The sequence below is a fragment of the Podarcis cretensis genome, assembly GCF_951804945.1.
Source record: "Podarcis cretensis genome assembly, chromosome: 5".
Lineage (NCBI taxonomy): Eukaryota > Metazoa > Chordata > Lepidosauria > Squamata > Lacertidae > Podarcis > Podarcis cretensis.
Window position 1 is genome coordinate 102,021,251 of NC_137174.1, and position 13,737 is coordinate 102,034,987.

The 13,737-nt window shown below is 47.2% G+C and overlaps 1 protein-coding gene across 1 annotated transcript in view; it reads left to right on the forward strand.

Annotated features, from left to right (window-relative positions):
* The window catches only part of LOC307217468 (MAM and LDL-receptor class A domain-containing protein 1-like), a gene marked incomplete at its 3' end in the record, with an annotated part of 32,107 nt that extends 18,998 nt beyond the window's left edge, over positions 1-13,109 (forward strand). The window contains exons 10-28 of the mRNA XM_079978634.1: positions 230-489; positions 589-673; positions 2,057-2,116; positions 2,504-2,575; positions 3,250-3,315; positions 3,928-4,077; positions 4,322-4,581; positions 4,668-4,752; positions 5,241-5,300; positions 5,688-5,759; positions 6,260-6,409; positions 6,650-6,909; positions 6,996-7,080; positions 7,569-7,628; positions 8,016-8,087; positions 8,580-8,729; positions 8,973-9,232; positions 9,319-9,403; positions 13,018-13,109. Coding sequence (XP_079834760.1) covers positions 230-489; positions 589-673; positions 2,057-2,116; positions 2,504-2,575; positions 3,250-3,315; positions 3,928-4,077; positions 4,322-4,581; positions 4,668-4,752; positions 5,241-5,300; positions 5,688-5,759; positions 6,260-6,409; positions 6,650-6,909; positions 6,996-7,080; positions 7,569-7,628; positions 8,016-8,087; positions 8,580-8,729; positions 8,973-9,232; positions 9,319-9,403; positions 13,018-13,109 — 2,384 coding nt within the window. The remainder of the gene's footprint in view (positions 1-229; positions 490-588; positions 674-2,056; positions 2,117-2,503; positions 2,576-3,249; positions 3,316-3,927; positions 4,078-4,321; positions 4,582-4,667; positions 4,753-5,240; positions 5,301-5,687; positions 5,760-6,259; positions 6,410-6,649; positions 6,910-6,995; positions 7,081-7,568; positions 7,629-8,015; positions 8,088-8,579; positions 8,730-8,972; positions 9,233-9,318; positions 9,404-13,017) is intronic.
* Between the last annotated feature and the right edge of the window lie 628 nt (positions 13,110-13,737).

Consider the following 13,737-nt stretch of genomic DNA (forward strand, 5'->3'; position numbering starts at 1 on the left):
ACCACGAGCCAGCAATTCTTGACCAAAATTTGCTTCCGTTCCACTCCATAGTTCTCTGAGGCAGTCGCCTTCACCATGCACAGGAATTTTCCCGTTTGAAATTGGAATGGCAAAATCTGGACCTCACCCAATGAGCCAGCAATTCTTGACCAAAATTTGCCCAAAGGTGGCATTGAGGTCGCCAGACAATTCGGGACCTGTCTATTTCACGCGGGGCTCTCTTTTTCAGGGGGCTATTTCATTTACCTGCAAGGAAATGCTGTCAGCCCAGGAGATGCAACCCACCTGGCCAGCCCCACCTGCACTTCCCGCAGCCCTCGCTGTCTCTCCTTCTGGTACCACATGTATGGCGCGGCAGAAGCAATGGCTCTGCGAGTTTATGTGGTGTTTAAAGGTGCGTCACCTCAGCTGATCTGGACCCGAACTGGGAACAAAGGCAACCATTGGCACAGAGCGGAAGTCAGCGTGTCTCCCAGGGAAGAAATACAGGTAACAGAAACCCTCGCAGGTGAGGCATCGGCAGGTGTGGCCAGCAGCACCTGAGCCTTGGCTGGCCATGAACTGACCAGAGATTCCCTTTTTCCCTAGATAGTCCTGGAAGGCAGGCGAGGGGAAGACTTCCGCAGTGATGTGGCTGTGGATGACATCTCCATGGAAGAGGGGTATTGTCCAAGTAAGATCCCACCCCACCCCACAACCAAAGCTTCTCAGTGGGGCTGCTTCTGGATGGGAGTGGGGAGAGCGTCAATGGAACATTCAGTTTTGCTGAAGTGGGTTTTTTTGTTTTTAATGACCCTGCAGTATTTGTGTGTGTGAGAGAGAGAGAAACAAACTTGGCTTTTAAATTTTGGGTGTTTAATGTTTATAAAGAAGTGAGAGCTGGGCCATAAAGAAGGCTGATTGCTGAAGAATTGGTGTTTTTGAATTCTGGTGCTGGAGGAGACTCTTGAGAGTCCCATGGACTGCAAGAAGATCAAACCTCTCCATTCTGAAGGAAATCAGCCCTGAGTGCTCACTGGAAGGACAGATCCTGAAGCTGAGGCTCCAATACTTTGGCCACCTCATGAGAAGAGAAGACTCCCTGGAAAAGACCCTGATGTTGGGGAAGATGGAGGGCACAAGGAGAAGGGGACGACAGAGGATGAGATGGTGGGACAGTGTTCTCGAAGCTACCAGCATGAGTTTGACTAAACTGCGGGAGGCAGTGGAAGACAGGAGGGCCTGGCGTGCTCTGGTCCAGGGGGTCACGAAGAGTCGGACACCACTAAACAACTCAACAACAACAATGTTTATAGAGGGGACATGGGTGGCGCTGTGGTCTAAACCACTGAGCCTCTTGAGCTTGCCAATCAGAAGGTCGGCAGTTCGAATCTCCGCAACAGAGTGAGCTCCCGTTGCTTGGTCCCTGCTCCTGCCAACCTAGCAGTTTGAAAGCACGTCAAAGCGCAGGTAGATAAATAGGTACTGCTCCGGCAGGAAGGTAAATGGCATTTCCGTGTGTTGCTCTGGTTTTACCAGAAGTGGCTTACGACCCGGCCACACAACCCGGATAAAACTGTCTGCGGACAAACTGGCTCCCTCGGCCTATAGAGCGAGATGAGCACCACAACCCCAGAGTCATCTGCGACTGGACTTAACTGTCAGGGGTCCTTTACCTTTACCTTTTTAATGTTTATAGAACAGATTTTTTATATTTGTCAACTGCTTGGGAGGCTATATTGGCAATAAAAAAATACCGATCATAATAAATGCGGCTGCTGATGTCATTTCACCAGAGCCTACCCTGGTCTATCTCCCAAAGTTGCTGCCCTCCCCATCTCCTCCTTGGTCCCTTTAAGGTCCCCAAATGATGAAAGACCCACCAGGCTTTGGTCACTGGCTGCTCCCAGAGGGTCCTACATCCTGAGCCCTTACACATTTGGAAACGAAGTGTTTTGTGTCTGCCTATGTGCAGTGTGTGTCTCTCTTTGGGCACTTTTAGTAAGGACCTTTCCCCCTGAACCCCAGACTAACCTGAGATTTATTCTTAAGGAACAAATGCAATTTCTCATCGTAGGACATACACCAGCAACATCCACCCCGGCCACCACCAGCAGACCAGCCACACTGATCCCAGGTGAGAATAAAGAGGGTTATGGAGATGGGTGATTGATAGGAGATGGGTGATTGATGGGTGATGGAGAGAAACTGCCACCATGATGAGCTTAGTGCCTCCAACCACAGGTGAGTTCTCCAGGGTCAAGAATGTTGCTGACATTTCAGTTTTCTGCTTCCTTTTCTGAGTTTCCATCTGGATATTAGATTGGGAAAACAATCACAGGGGACTGGTGAGCAACAAAAGTGGACCCAAAACACTGAATTCCAGTCTCAGTACCTTGAGCCACTTTGTGTGCACAAAAGCATTCTTTATGTCTGGCTGCTTTCATTCCACACACCTCCTGCCCCAGACAGCATGGGACGCAAGCTAAGATGAAACGATTAGTTCCTGCTCTCGTTATTGCAGAAACATCGGCAGCAACCTCACATCGCAGCTCCTCCGCCATCACCACAATCAGACCAGCTCCTCCTACCACACGTGAGTTTACATGAGTTGAGATGCCCATGGATTTGCTCCGCGAGTGTTGCTGGCATTTTGGTTCTCTGCTTCATTTTCTAACATGGTGGGCCACCTTAAGAACTCCTTCCGTCTCATCTGAGGTTTTGGTAAAGTGCAAACTGTACTGATTAATTGTTGGAAAGGCAGGCAATTAACCAACACAAAGATGTATCACTTAATTGGCTTTTTCTTTCACCCTCTTGGCTCAATGGCTTCCTCACCAAAGTGGGAACAATCTCTGTGGTTTGCAATCTACCACTGATGTTCACGTCAGGAGACCAGTCAGCAGAATCCATGAGGGAACACTTAAGTTTGTGCAATGGGAATGTCCCTCCTGTGCCCACCAGACACCCTGTGTGCCCCCTGATGTTGGCAGGGGTTGTGGTGGTCAGCAGAACCCCTAGAGGACAACATGGGAAAAGGAAAGGGGAGATTCTTTCATCCAGCAAATTGCAGCGCTTTCCCAGGTGGAACGTGCATCGCATCACAGCGCTGAATTCCACCCTAAACTAAGTATCTTAACATTGAGACTTTCTATGGAAACCATTCTGGAAGCCACTCTGTGGCTGCTTTTGGGGCTTCTCTTTTCTGCTCCAGATAGCATGGGAGATATGGTTGCATTAAAGAATCTATTCTGTTTCTCATCATTGCAGAAACATTGTCAACCACCTCATTTCGCACCTCTAACACCACGATCAGAACAGCCCCTCCTACCACAGGTGAGTTTTCGAGAGTCAAGATCACCACAATTTCAGTTCTCTGATACTTTTTCTGAGATTTCCTCTGGATACTAGATTGGATTCAAGTACGGCTTGCTAAGGGGAGCATTAGGAGTGGACTCGGAGCTAGACTTCGGCATTGAATTCTTCGCCTTCTGAACTCTGCATTTTGGCAGGTGTTAACATTAGGAAGAACTTCCTGACAGTGAGAGCTGTTCGACAGTGGAATTTGCTGCCAAGGAGTGTGGTGGAGTCTCCTTCTTTGGAGGTCTTGAAGCAGAGGCTTGACAACCATATGTCAGGAGTGCTCTGATGGTGTTTCCTGCTTGGCAGGGGGTTGGACTCGATGGCCCTTGTGGTCTCTTCCAACTCTTCTATGATTCTATGATTCTACTCTGGAAGCCCAGGACAGCATTAGCACTGGCATACAGTTGGATCGTGTTCCTCAGCTGTGGTCTGGGGGATGGGGACAGGGGGAGAAGGAAACCAATTGTGTATTTCTGGTAATGAACTGCAGCCCCACTGACCATGGAGTCCTCCTGTCCCAAATTGCCATAGTGGACGACGCGCCCCTCCAAACATCCACACCAGCCTTTCTCCTTCCTTTGCCAGAGCCTTCCCTTCACCCTGATTTGTCTTGTTCCTTTGACATGGACTTCTGCTCCTGGAGACAAATGGCCTCCAACGGTTTTAACTGGACGTGGCACAAAGGTCCGACACACACAGCAGATACTGGACCATCCTCCAACCACACCACAGGAGGTGAGGAAGATCAAACTATCGCCATGTCCAGAAGCCTTCCAGGAGACCACTTTGGCCTGGACTGGCACCTGGAGCTCTCAATGAAATGGGGCAGCCAGCCATTCCTCCAAAGGCCTTATATCAAGGGGTCCTGCACTTGGCACCTCCTTTCTACATGCCCTGGTGGAAAACTGCCAATAGAAGGTGCTGCTCCTGCTGCACAGGATCTCCCTTACATGTGTGGTTCTCCCCCCCCCCCCCACAGAGGGCTATTTCATCTACCTGCAAGGCCATCCTGCCAAAGAAGGGGATGCAACACGCCTGGCCAGTCCTTTCTACACCTTCACCAGGCCCCACTGCTTCTCTTTCTGGTACCTCATGCGCGGTGCGGCCCAAAGAAATGCCCTGCGAGTCTATTTGGCCTTTGAGGGCGGATCCCGTGAGCTGATTTGGTCACAGCCTGGGAACAAAGGGGACCAGTGGCACAGAGGCGAAGTCAACATGCCTCAAGGGAAGAGAGCACAGGTAACGGAGACCCTAGCAGGGGATGCCCCTTGCAGCTGTGGCCTTGTCTGGCCATGAAGCTGATGGGAGATGCCTTTTCTCCCTAGATAGTCGTGGAAGGCGAGCCGGGGGAAGACGTCCACAGTGGCGTGGCTGTGGATGACTTCTCCCTGGAAGAGGGAGATTGCCCAGGTAAGATCCATGCTGTGTCTAGATGGAAGAGCAGAGCATCAGCAGAGCTCTAAATATTCCCGGTATAGCTTGTTTTTTTGGCAGTGCTGTGCTCTGTGTGCATGAGAGAGAAACATCCAAGCTGTTACAATACATGTTTCATGTTTATATGCTAATATTTGTCTAATCGGTTTTCCACAGTAGGTTACTTTGACGTTCAACAATAGATACATTAACAAATCCTGCTGGTGATGTTAATTGTCAGTTCTTCAAAGCCCACCTTGGGTTGTGTCACAGGCTCAATCCGCCAAACATGCCTCCTCTTCAGTCCCAGCAAGGGGTCCCTGGTCTCGGAAGATCAGCCAGGCAGAAGGCTGCATGTCTGGAACCCAGAAGGAGGCTTCAGGCACCGGCTTCTCCTGGAGTCTCCTGCATAACTGGCATATCAATCCCTTTGGAAACTAACCATTTTGGTTTGACACATTTTCCATTCCCAATTCTCCACATAGGACTGACACCAGCAACATCCACCCCGGCCACCACCAGCAGACCAGCCACACTGATCCCAGGTGAGAATAAAGAGGGTTATGGAGATGGGTGATTGATAGGAGATGGGTGATTGATGGGTGATGGAGAGAAACTGCCACCATGATCAGCTCAGTGCCTCTAACCACAGGTGAGTTCTCCAGGGTCAAGACTGTTGCTGACATTTCAGTTTTCTGTTTCCTTTTCTGAGTTTCCATCTGGATATTAGATTGGGAAAACAATCACAGGGGACTGGTGAGCAACAAAAGTGGACCCAAAACACTGAATTCCAGTCTCAGTACCTTGAGCCACTTTGTGTGTACAAAAGCATTCTTTATGTCTGGCTGCTTTCGGTCCACACACCTCCTGCCCCAGACAGCATGGGACGCACGCTAAGATGAAACGATTAGTTCCTGCTCTCTTTATTGCAGAAACATCGGCAGTAACCTCACATCGCAGCTCCTCCGCCAGCACCACAATCAGACCAGCCCCTCCTACCACACGTGAGTTTTCATGAGTCGAGATGCCCGTGAATTTGCTCCGCGAGTGTTGCTGGCAGGCAGTGTTTCCTGCTTGGCAGGGGGTTGGACTCGATGGCCCTTGTGGTCTCTTCCAACTCTTCTATGATTCTATGATTCTATGATTCTATGATTCTATGATTCTATGATTCTATGATTCTATCATTCTATCATTCTATCATTCTATGATTCTATCATTCTATCATTCTATCATTCTATCATTCTATCATTCTATCATTCTATCATTCTATCATTCTATGATTCTACTCTGGAAGCCCAGGACAGCATTAGCACTGGCATACAGTTGGATCGTGTTCCTCAGCTGTGGTCTGGGGGATGGGGACAGGGGGAGAAGGAAACCAATTGTGTATTTCTGGTAATGAACTGCAGCCCCACTGACCATGGAGTCCTCCTGTCCCAAATGGCCATAGTGGACGACGCGCCCCTCCAAACATCCACACCAGCCTTTCTCCTTCCTTTGCCAGAGCCTTCCCTTCACCCTGATTTGTCTTGTTCCTTTGACATGGACTTCTGCTCCTGGAGACAAATGGCCTCCAATGGTTTTAACTGGACGTGGCACAAAGGTCCGACACACACAGCAGATACCGGACCGTCCTCCAACCACACCACAGGAGGTGAGGAAGAAACTATCGCCATGTCCAGAAGCCTTCCAGGAGACCACTTTGGCCTGGACTGGCACCTGGAGCTCTCAATGAAATGGGGCAGCCAGCCATTCCTCCAAAGGCCTTATATCAAGGGGTCCTGCACTTGGCACCTCCTTCTACATGCCCTGGTGGCAAACTGCCAATAGAAGGTGCTGCTCCTGCTGCACAGGATCTCCCTTACATGTGTGGTTCTCCCCCCCCCCCCCACAGAGGGCTATTTCATCTACCTGCAAGGCCATCCTGCCAAAGAAGGGGATGCAACACGCCTGGCCAGTCCTTTCTACACCTTCACCAGGCCCCACTGCTTCTCTTTCTGGTACCTCATGCGCGGTGCGGCCCAAAGAAATGCCCTGCGAGTCTATTTGGCCTTTGAGGGCGGATCCCGTGAGCTGATCTGGTCACCGTCTGGGAACAAAGGGGACCAGTGGCACAGAGGCGAAGTCAACATGCCTCAAGGGAAGAGAGCACAGGTAACGGAGACCCTAGCAGGGGATGCCCCTTGCAGCTGTGGCCTTGTCTGGCCATGAAGCTGATGGGAGATGCCTTTTCTCCCTAGATAGTCGTGGAAGGCGAGCCGGGGGAAGACGTCCACAGTGGTGTGGCTGTGGATGACTTCTCCCTGGAAGAGGGAGATTGCCCAGGTAAGATCCATGCTGTGTCTAGATGGAAGAGCAGAGCATCAGCAGAGCTCTAAATATTCCCGGTATAGCTTGTTTTTTTGGCAGTGCTGTGCTCTGTGTGCATGAGAGAGAAACATCCAAGCTGTTACAATACATGTTTCATGTTTATATGCTAATATTTGTCTAATCGGTTTTCCACAGTAGGTTACTTTGACGTTCAACAATAGATACATTAACAAATCCTGCTGGTGATGTTAATTGTCAGTTCTTCAAAGCCCACCTTGGGTTGTGTCACAGGCTCAATCCGCCAAACATGCCTCCTCTTCAGTCCCAGCAAGGGGTCCCTGGTCTCGGAAGATCAGCCAGGCAGAAGGCTGCATGTCTGGAACCCAGAAGGAGGCTTCAGGCACCGGCTTCTCCTGGAGTCTCCTGCATAACTGGCATATCAATCCCTTTGGAAACTAACCATTTTGGTTTGACACATTTTCCATTCCCAATTCTCCACATAGGACTGACACCAGCAACATCCACCCCGGCCACCACCAGCAGACCAGCCACACTGATCCCAGGTGAGAATAAAGAGGGTTATGGAGATGGGTGGTTGATAGGAGATGGGTGATTGATGGGTGATGGAGAGAAACTGCCACCATGATCAGCTCAGTGCCTCTAACCACAGGTGAGTTCTCCAGGGTCAAGACTGTTGCTGACATTTCAGTTTTCTGCTTCCTTTTCTGAGTTTCCATCTGGATATTAGATTGGGAAAACAATCACAGGGGACTGGTGAGCAACAAAAGTGGACCCAAAACACTGAATTCCAGTCTCAGTACCTTGAGCCACTTTGTGTGTACAAAAGCATTCTTTATGTCTGGCTGCTTTCGGTCCACACACCTCCTGCCCCAGACAGCATGGGACGCACGCTATGATGAAACGATTAGTTCCTGCTCTCTTTATTGCAGAAACATCGGCAGTAACCTCACATCGCAGCTCCTCCGCCAGCGCCACAATCAGACCAGCCCCTCCTACCACACGTGAGTTTTCATGAGTCGAGATGCCCGTGAATTTGCTCCGCGAGTGTTGCTGGCAGGCAGTGTTTCCTGCTTGGCAGGGGGTTGGACTCGATGGCCCTTGTGGTCTCTTCCAACTCTTCTATGATTCTATGATTCTATGATTCTATGATTCTATGATTCTATGATTCTATGATTCTATGATTCTATCATTCTATCATTCTATCATTCTATCATTCTATCATTCTATCATTCTATCATTCTATCATTCTATCATTCTATCATTCTATCATTCTACTCTGGAAGCCCAGGACAGCATTAGCACTGGCATACAGTTGGATCGTGTTCCTCAGCTGTGGTCTGGGGGATGGGGACAGGGGGAGAAGGAAACCAATTGTGTATTTCTGGTAATGAACTGCAGCCCCACTGACCATGGAGTCCTCCTGTCCCAAATGGCCATAGTGGACGACGCGCCCCTCCAAACATCCACACCAGCCTTTCTCCTTCCTTTGCCAGAGCCTTCCCTTCACCCTGATTTGTCTTGTTCCTTTGACATGGACTTCTGCTCCTGGAGACAAATGGCCTCCAACGGTTTTAACTGGACGTGGCACAAAGGTCCGACACACACAGCAGATACTGGACCATCCTCCAACCACACCACAGGAGGTGAGGAAGATCAAACTATCGCCATGTCCAGAAGCCTTCCAGGAGACCACTTTGGCCTGGACTGGCACCTGGAGCTCTCAATGAAATGGGGCAGCCAGCCATTCCTCCAAAGGCCTTATATCAAGGGGTCCTGCACTTGGCACCTCCTTCTACATGCCCTGGTGGCAAACTGCCAATAGAAGGTGCTGCTCCTGCTGCACAGGATCTCCCTTACATGTGTGGTTCTTCCCCCCCCCCCCCCAGAGGGCTATTTCATCTACCTGCAAGGCCATCCTGCCAAAGAAGGGGATGCAACACGCCTGGCCAGTCCTTTCTACACCTTCACCAGGCCCCACTGCTTCTCTTTCTGGTACCTCATGCGCGGTGCGGCCCAAAGAAATGCCCTGCGAGTCTATTTGGCCTTTGAGGGCGGATCCCGTGAGCTGATCTGGTCACCGTCTGGGAACAAAGGGGACCAGTGGCACAGAGGCGAAGTCAACATGCCTCAAGGGAAGAGAGCACAGGTAACGGAGACCCTAGCAGGGGATGCCCCTTGCAGCTGTGGCCTTGTCTGGCCATGAAGCTGATGGGAGATGCCTTTTCTCCCTAGATAGTCGTGGAAGGCGAGCCGGGGGAAGACGTCCACAGTGGTGTGGCTGTGGATGACTTCTCCCTGGAAGAGGGAGATTGCCCAGGTAAGATCCATGCTGTGTCTAGATGGAAGAGCAGAGCATCAGCAGAGCTCTGAATATTCCCGGTATAGCTTGTTTTTTTGGCAGTGCTGTGCTCTGTGTGCATGAGAGAGAAACATCCAAGCTGTTACAATACATGTTTCATGTTTATATGCTGATATTTGTCTAATCGGTTTTTCACAGTAGGTTACTTTGAGGTTCAACAATAGATACATTAACAAATCCTGCTGGTGATGTTAATTGTCAGTTCTTCAGAGCCCACCTTGGGTTGTGTCACAGGCTCAATCCGCCAAACATGCCTCCTCTTCATATTTTTTTTTTAATATATATTTATTAAAGTTTTTTGAATACAAATGCATAAATAATAAACAACATTACTTATATCATAACATAATTTCGTCACTTCTTTGGACTCCCTCACGTCTCCCGCTCCCACTTACATCGTTACAAAAAAATTTTCCAAGCAAATTACCCACTTGTTTGCAATCTTATCTCCGCTCATTTAAATAAAATCTAGCAGTTCTCCAAAAAATTTATATTTTCCTTAATCTCACTTATCGTCAAATTCAGATCTAATTCAGTGGTGGGCAATTATTTATGATCTAGCATCCTTCTTAACATTCAACCAAATTACAATATTTTTGTAAATAAATCTTCAATTTCTTCCAGTCTTCTTCAACCCTCTCTTCTCCCAGGTCTCGGATTCTACCAGTCATCTCGGCCAGTTGCATATAGTCCATCAGCTGCATCTGCCACTCTTCCAGTGTGGGTAGATCTTGAGTTTTCCAGCTCTTAGCGATGAGTATCCTTGCTGCCGTTGTTGCATACATAAAAAATGTTCGGTCCTTCTTTAGCACCTTCTGGCCGACAATACCCAGAAGGAAGGCCTCTGGTTTCTTAGTGAAGGTATACTTAAATACCTTTTTCAACTCATTATATATCATTTCCCAGAAGGCCTTCACTTTAGGGCAGGTCCACCAGAGGTGAAAGAATGTTCCTTCATATTCTTTACATTTCCAACATTTATTATCAGACAAATGGTATATTTTGGCAAGTTTAACTGGGGTCATGTACCATCTATATATCATTTTCATTACATTTTCCTTCAGAGCATTACATGCAGTGAAGTTCAGCCCAGTGGTCCACAACCTTTCCCAGTCCTCAAACATAATATTATGCCCAATGTCCTGAGCCCACTTTATCATAACCGATTTAACCATTTCGTCTTGTGTATTCCATTTTAACAGCAGGTTATACATTCTTGATAATACCTTAGTCTTTGGTTCTAACAATTCTGTTTCCAACTTCGATTTCTCCACCTGGAACCCTACCTTTTTATCATTTTTGAAGACTTCTTTAATCTGAGCGTAATGTAACCAGTCTCGCACTTTATCCTTCATTTTCTCCAAACTCTGCAATTTCCAATTGTCTCCATCTTTTTCTAATATTTCCCAATATTTTGGCCATTTGGCCTCCATATTGGGTCTTTTTCGGGCCTTAGCTTCCAGAGGTGAAAGCCACCTCGGAGTTTTGTTTTCCAATAAGTCTTTGTATTTTGTCCAGACATTAAATACTGCTTTCCTGACAATATGGTTCTTAAAGACCTTATTGATCTTAACCTTATCGTACCATAAGTATGCATGCCAACCAAAAGCATTGTTAAAACCTTCCAAGTCCAGTACATCAGTGTCTTCGAGAAGTAGCCAGTCTTTTAGCCAGCAGAAAGCTGCGGCTTCATAGTACAGCTTTAAGTCTGGCAGGGCAAAGCCCCCTCTTTCTTTCGCATCAGTTAGTATCTTAAACTTAATTCTGGGCTTTTTGCCCTGCCAGACAAATTTAGATATATCTCTCTGCCACTTCCGGAAGCACTCCGTCTTGTCCACAATCTGCAATGTTTGGAACAAAAACAACATCTTTGGCAATACATTCATCTTAACAGCAGCAATTCGGCCTAACAAAGAGAGCTTCAATTTTGTCCAACTATCCAAGTCTCTCTTAATTTCAGACCAACATTTTTCATAGTTATCCTTAAATAGACTCAGATTCTTTGCTGTTATATTTACCCCTAGGTACTTTACTTTTTTAACCACAGTTAGTTCTGTTTCTCTCTGAAACCGTTCCGACTCTGTATCTGTCAGATTTTTTCCCAGCACCTTAGTTTTCTGTTTATTTAGTTTGAATCCCGCCACCCGACCAAAATCTTGAATCAATTGTAATACTCTTTTTGTACTAGATTCTGGCTCCTGCAGGGTCAGAACTAGGTCATCTGCGAAAGCTTTAAGTTTATATTGTTTCGCTCCGACCTGAATCCCTTCCACCAACCGGTCCCCTCTAATCATATTCAAGAGCACCTCCAGAACCGATATAAATAGCAAAGGGGAAATCGGGCAGCCTTGTCGTGTTCCTTTTTAAATTTTAAACTTTTCTGTAACCACATTGTTTACTATCAATTTAGCCTTTTGTTCTGAATATATTGCCTCAATCCCATTCTCAAAACCCCGACCCACTCCCATTTCTTTTAAGTTTCCCTTCATAAATTTCCAAGAGATATTATCAAAGGCCTTCTCCGCATCTATGAAGATTGGCGCTGCTTTTGTATTTATGTCTGTTTGCAAAAGTTCCAAGATGTCAATAATGTTCCTTGTATTAGCAAACATGTGTCTACCTGGGAGAAAGCCTGCCTGGTCTTTGTGAATTACTTCATTTAAAACTTTTTTAAGTCTACTTGCCAGAACATCTGCAAATATTTTGTAATCCACATTTAAAAGGGAGATGGGACGGTAGTTCTTGAGTTGTGTCTTTTCAGAATCCGATTTAGGTATCAATGTGATAAATGCTTCCTTCCACGATTCCGGCGCCCTCCTCCCCTCCATAATTTCATTGCTAACCTCCATCAGTGGTTGTATCAAGTAGTCTTTTAATGTCTTATAATACTTGGAGGTTAGCCCATCTGGCCCTGGAGATTTGCCCAATTTCATGTTCTGAATGGCTTTTTCAATCTCTTGGCGTGTTATTTTACTGTTCAGGAGTGATCTATTTTCTTGTGACAGTTTTTTAAGTCCATTTTTCTCCAAAAAATGTTTAATCTCAACCTCGTCCTGCGGCCCTTGAGTATATAATTTTTTGAAGTATTTCTGGAAACACTTTCTGATCTCCGTGGGATTCTGAATGTTTCTTCCTTCAATTTCCAAATTTGTAACTGTATTTAATTTTTGTCTCTTCTTCAACTGCCAATCTAGCAGTTTCCCACATTTATTTGCCGATTCAAAAGTTTTTTGTTTCATTAATTTAATCTTCCACTCTATTTCCTGATTTATCAGTTTGGAATATTGTGCTTGATGGAGTTTGATTTCTCTCAAGATCGGCTGTGACTTCGGGTTTAATCTTAACTTCTTCTCTAGTTCTTTTATTTTCTCCAACAACATGCCTCCTCTTCAGTCCCAGCAAGGGGTCCCTTGTCTCGGAAGATCAGCCAGGCAGAAGGCTGCATGTCTGGAACCCAGAAGGAGGCTTCAGGCACCGGCTTCTCCTGGAGTCTCCTGCATAACTGGCATCAATCCCTTTGGAAACTAACCATTTTGGTTTGACACATTTTCCATTCCCAATTCTCCACGTAGGACTGACACCAGCAACATCCACCCCGGCCACCACCAGCAGACCAGCCACACTGATCCCAGGTGAGAATAAAGAGGGTTATGGAGATGGGTGATTGATAGGAGATGGGTGATTGATGGGTGATGGAGAGAAACTGCCACCATGATCAGCTCAGTGCCTCTAACCACAGGTGAGTTCTCCAGGGTCAAGAATGTTGCTGACATTTCAGTTTTCTGCTTCCTTTTCTGAGTTTCCATCTGGATATTAGATTGGGAAAACAACCACAGGGGACTGGTGAGCAACAAAAGTGGACCCAAAACACTGAATTCCAGTCTCAGTACCTTGAGCCACTTTGTGTGTACAAAAGCATTCTTTATGTCTGGCTGCTTTCGGTCCACACACCTCCTGCCCCAGACAGCATGGGACGCACGCTAAGATGAAATGATTAGTTCCTGCTCTCTTTATTACAGAAACATCGGCAGTAACCTCACATCGCAGCTCCTCCGCCAGCGCCACAATCAGACCAGCCCCTCCTACCACACGTGAGTTTTCATGAGTCGAGATGCCCGTGAATTTGCTCTGCGAGTGTTGCTGGCAGGCAGTGTTTCCTGCTTGGCAGGGGGTTGGACTCGATGGCCCTTGTCGTCTCTTCCAACTCTTCTATGATTCTATGATTCTATGATTCTATGATTCTATGATTCTATCATTCTATGATTCTATGATTCTATGATTCTATGATTCTA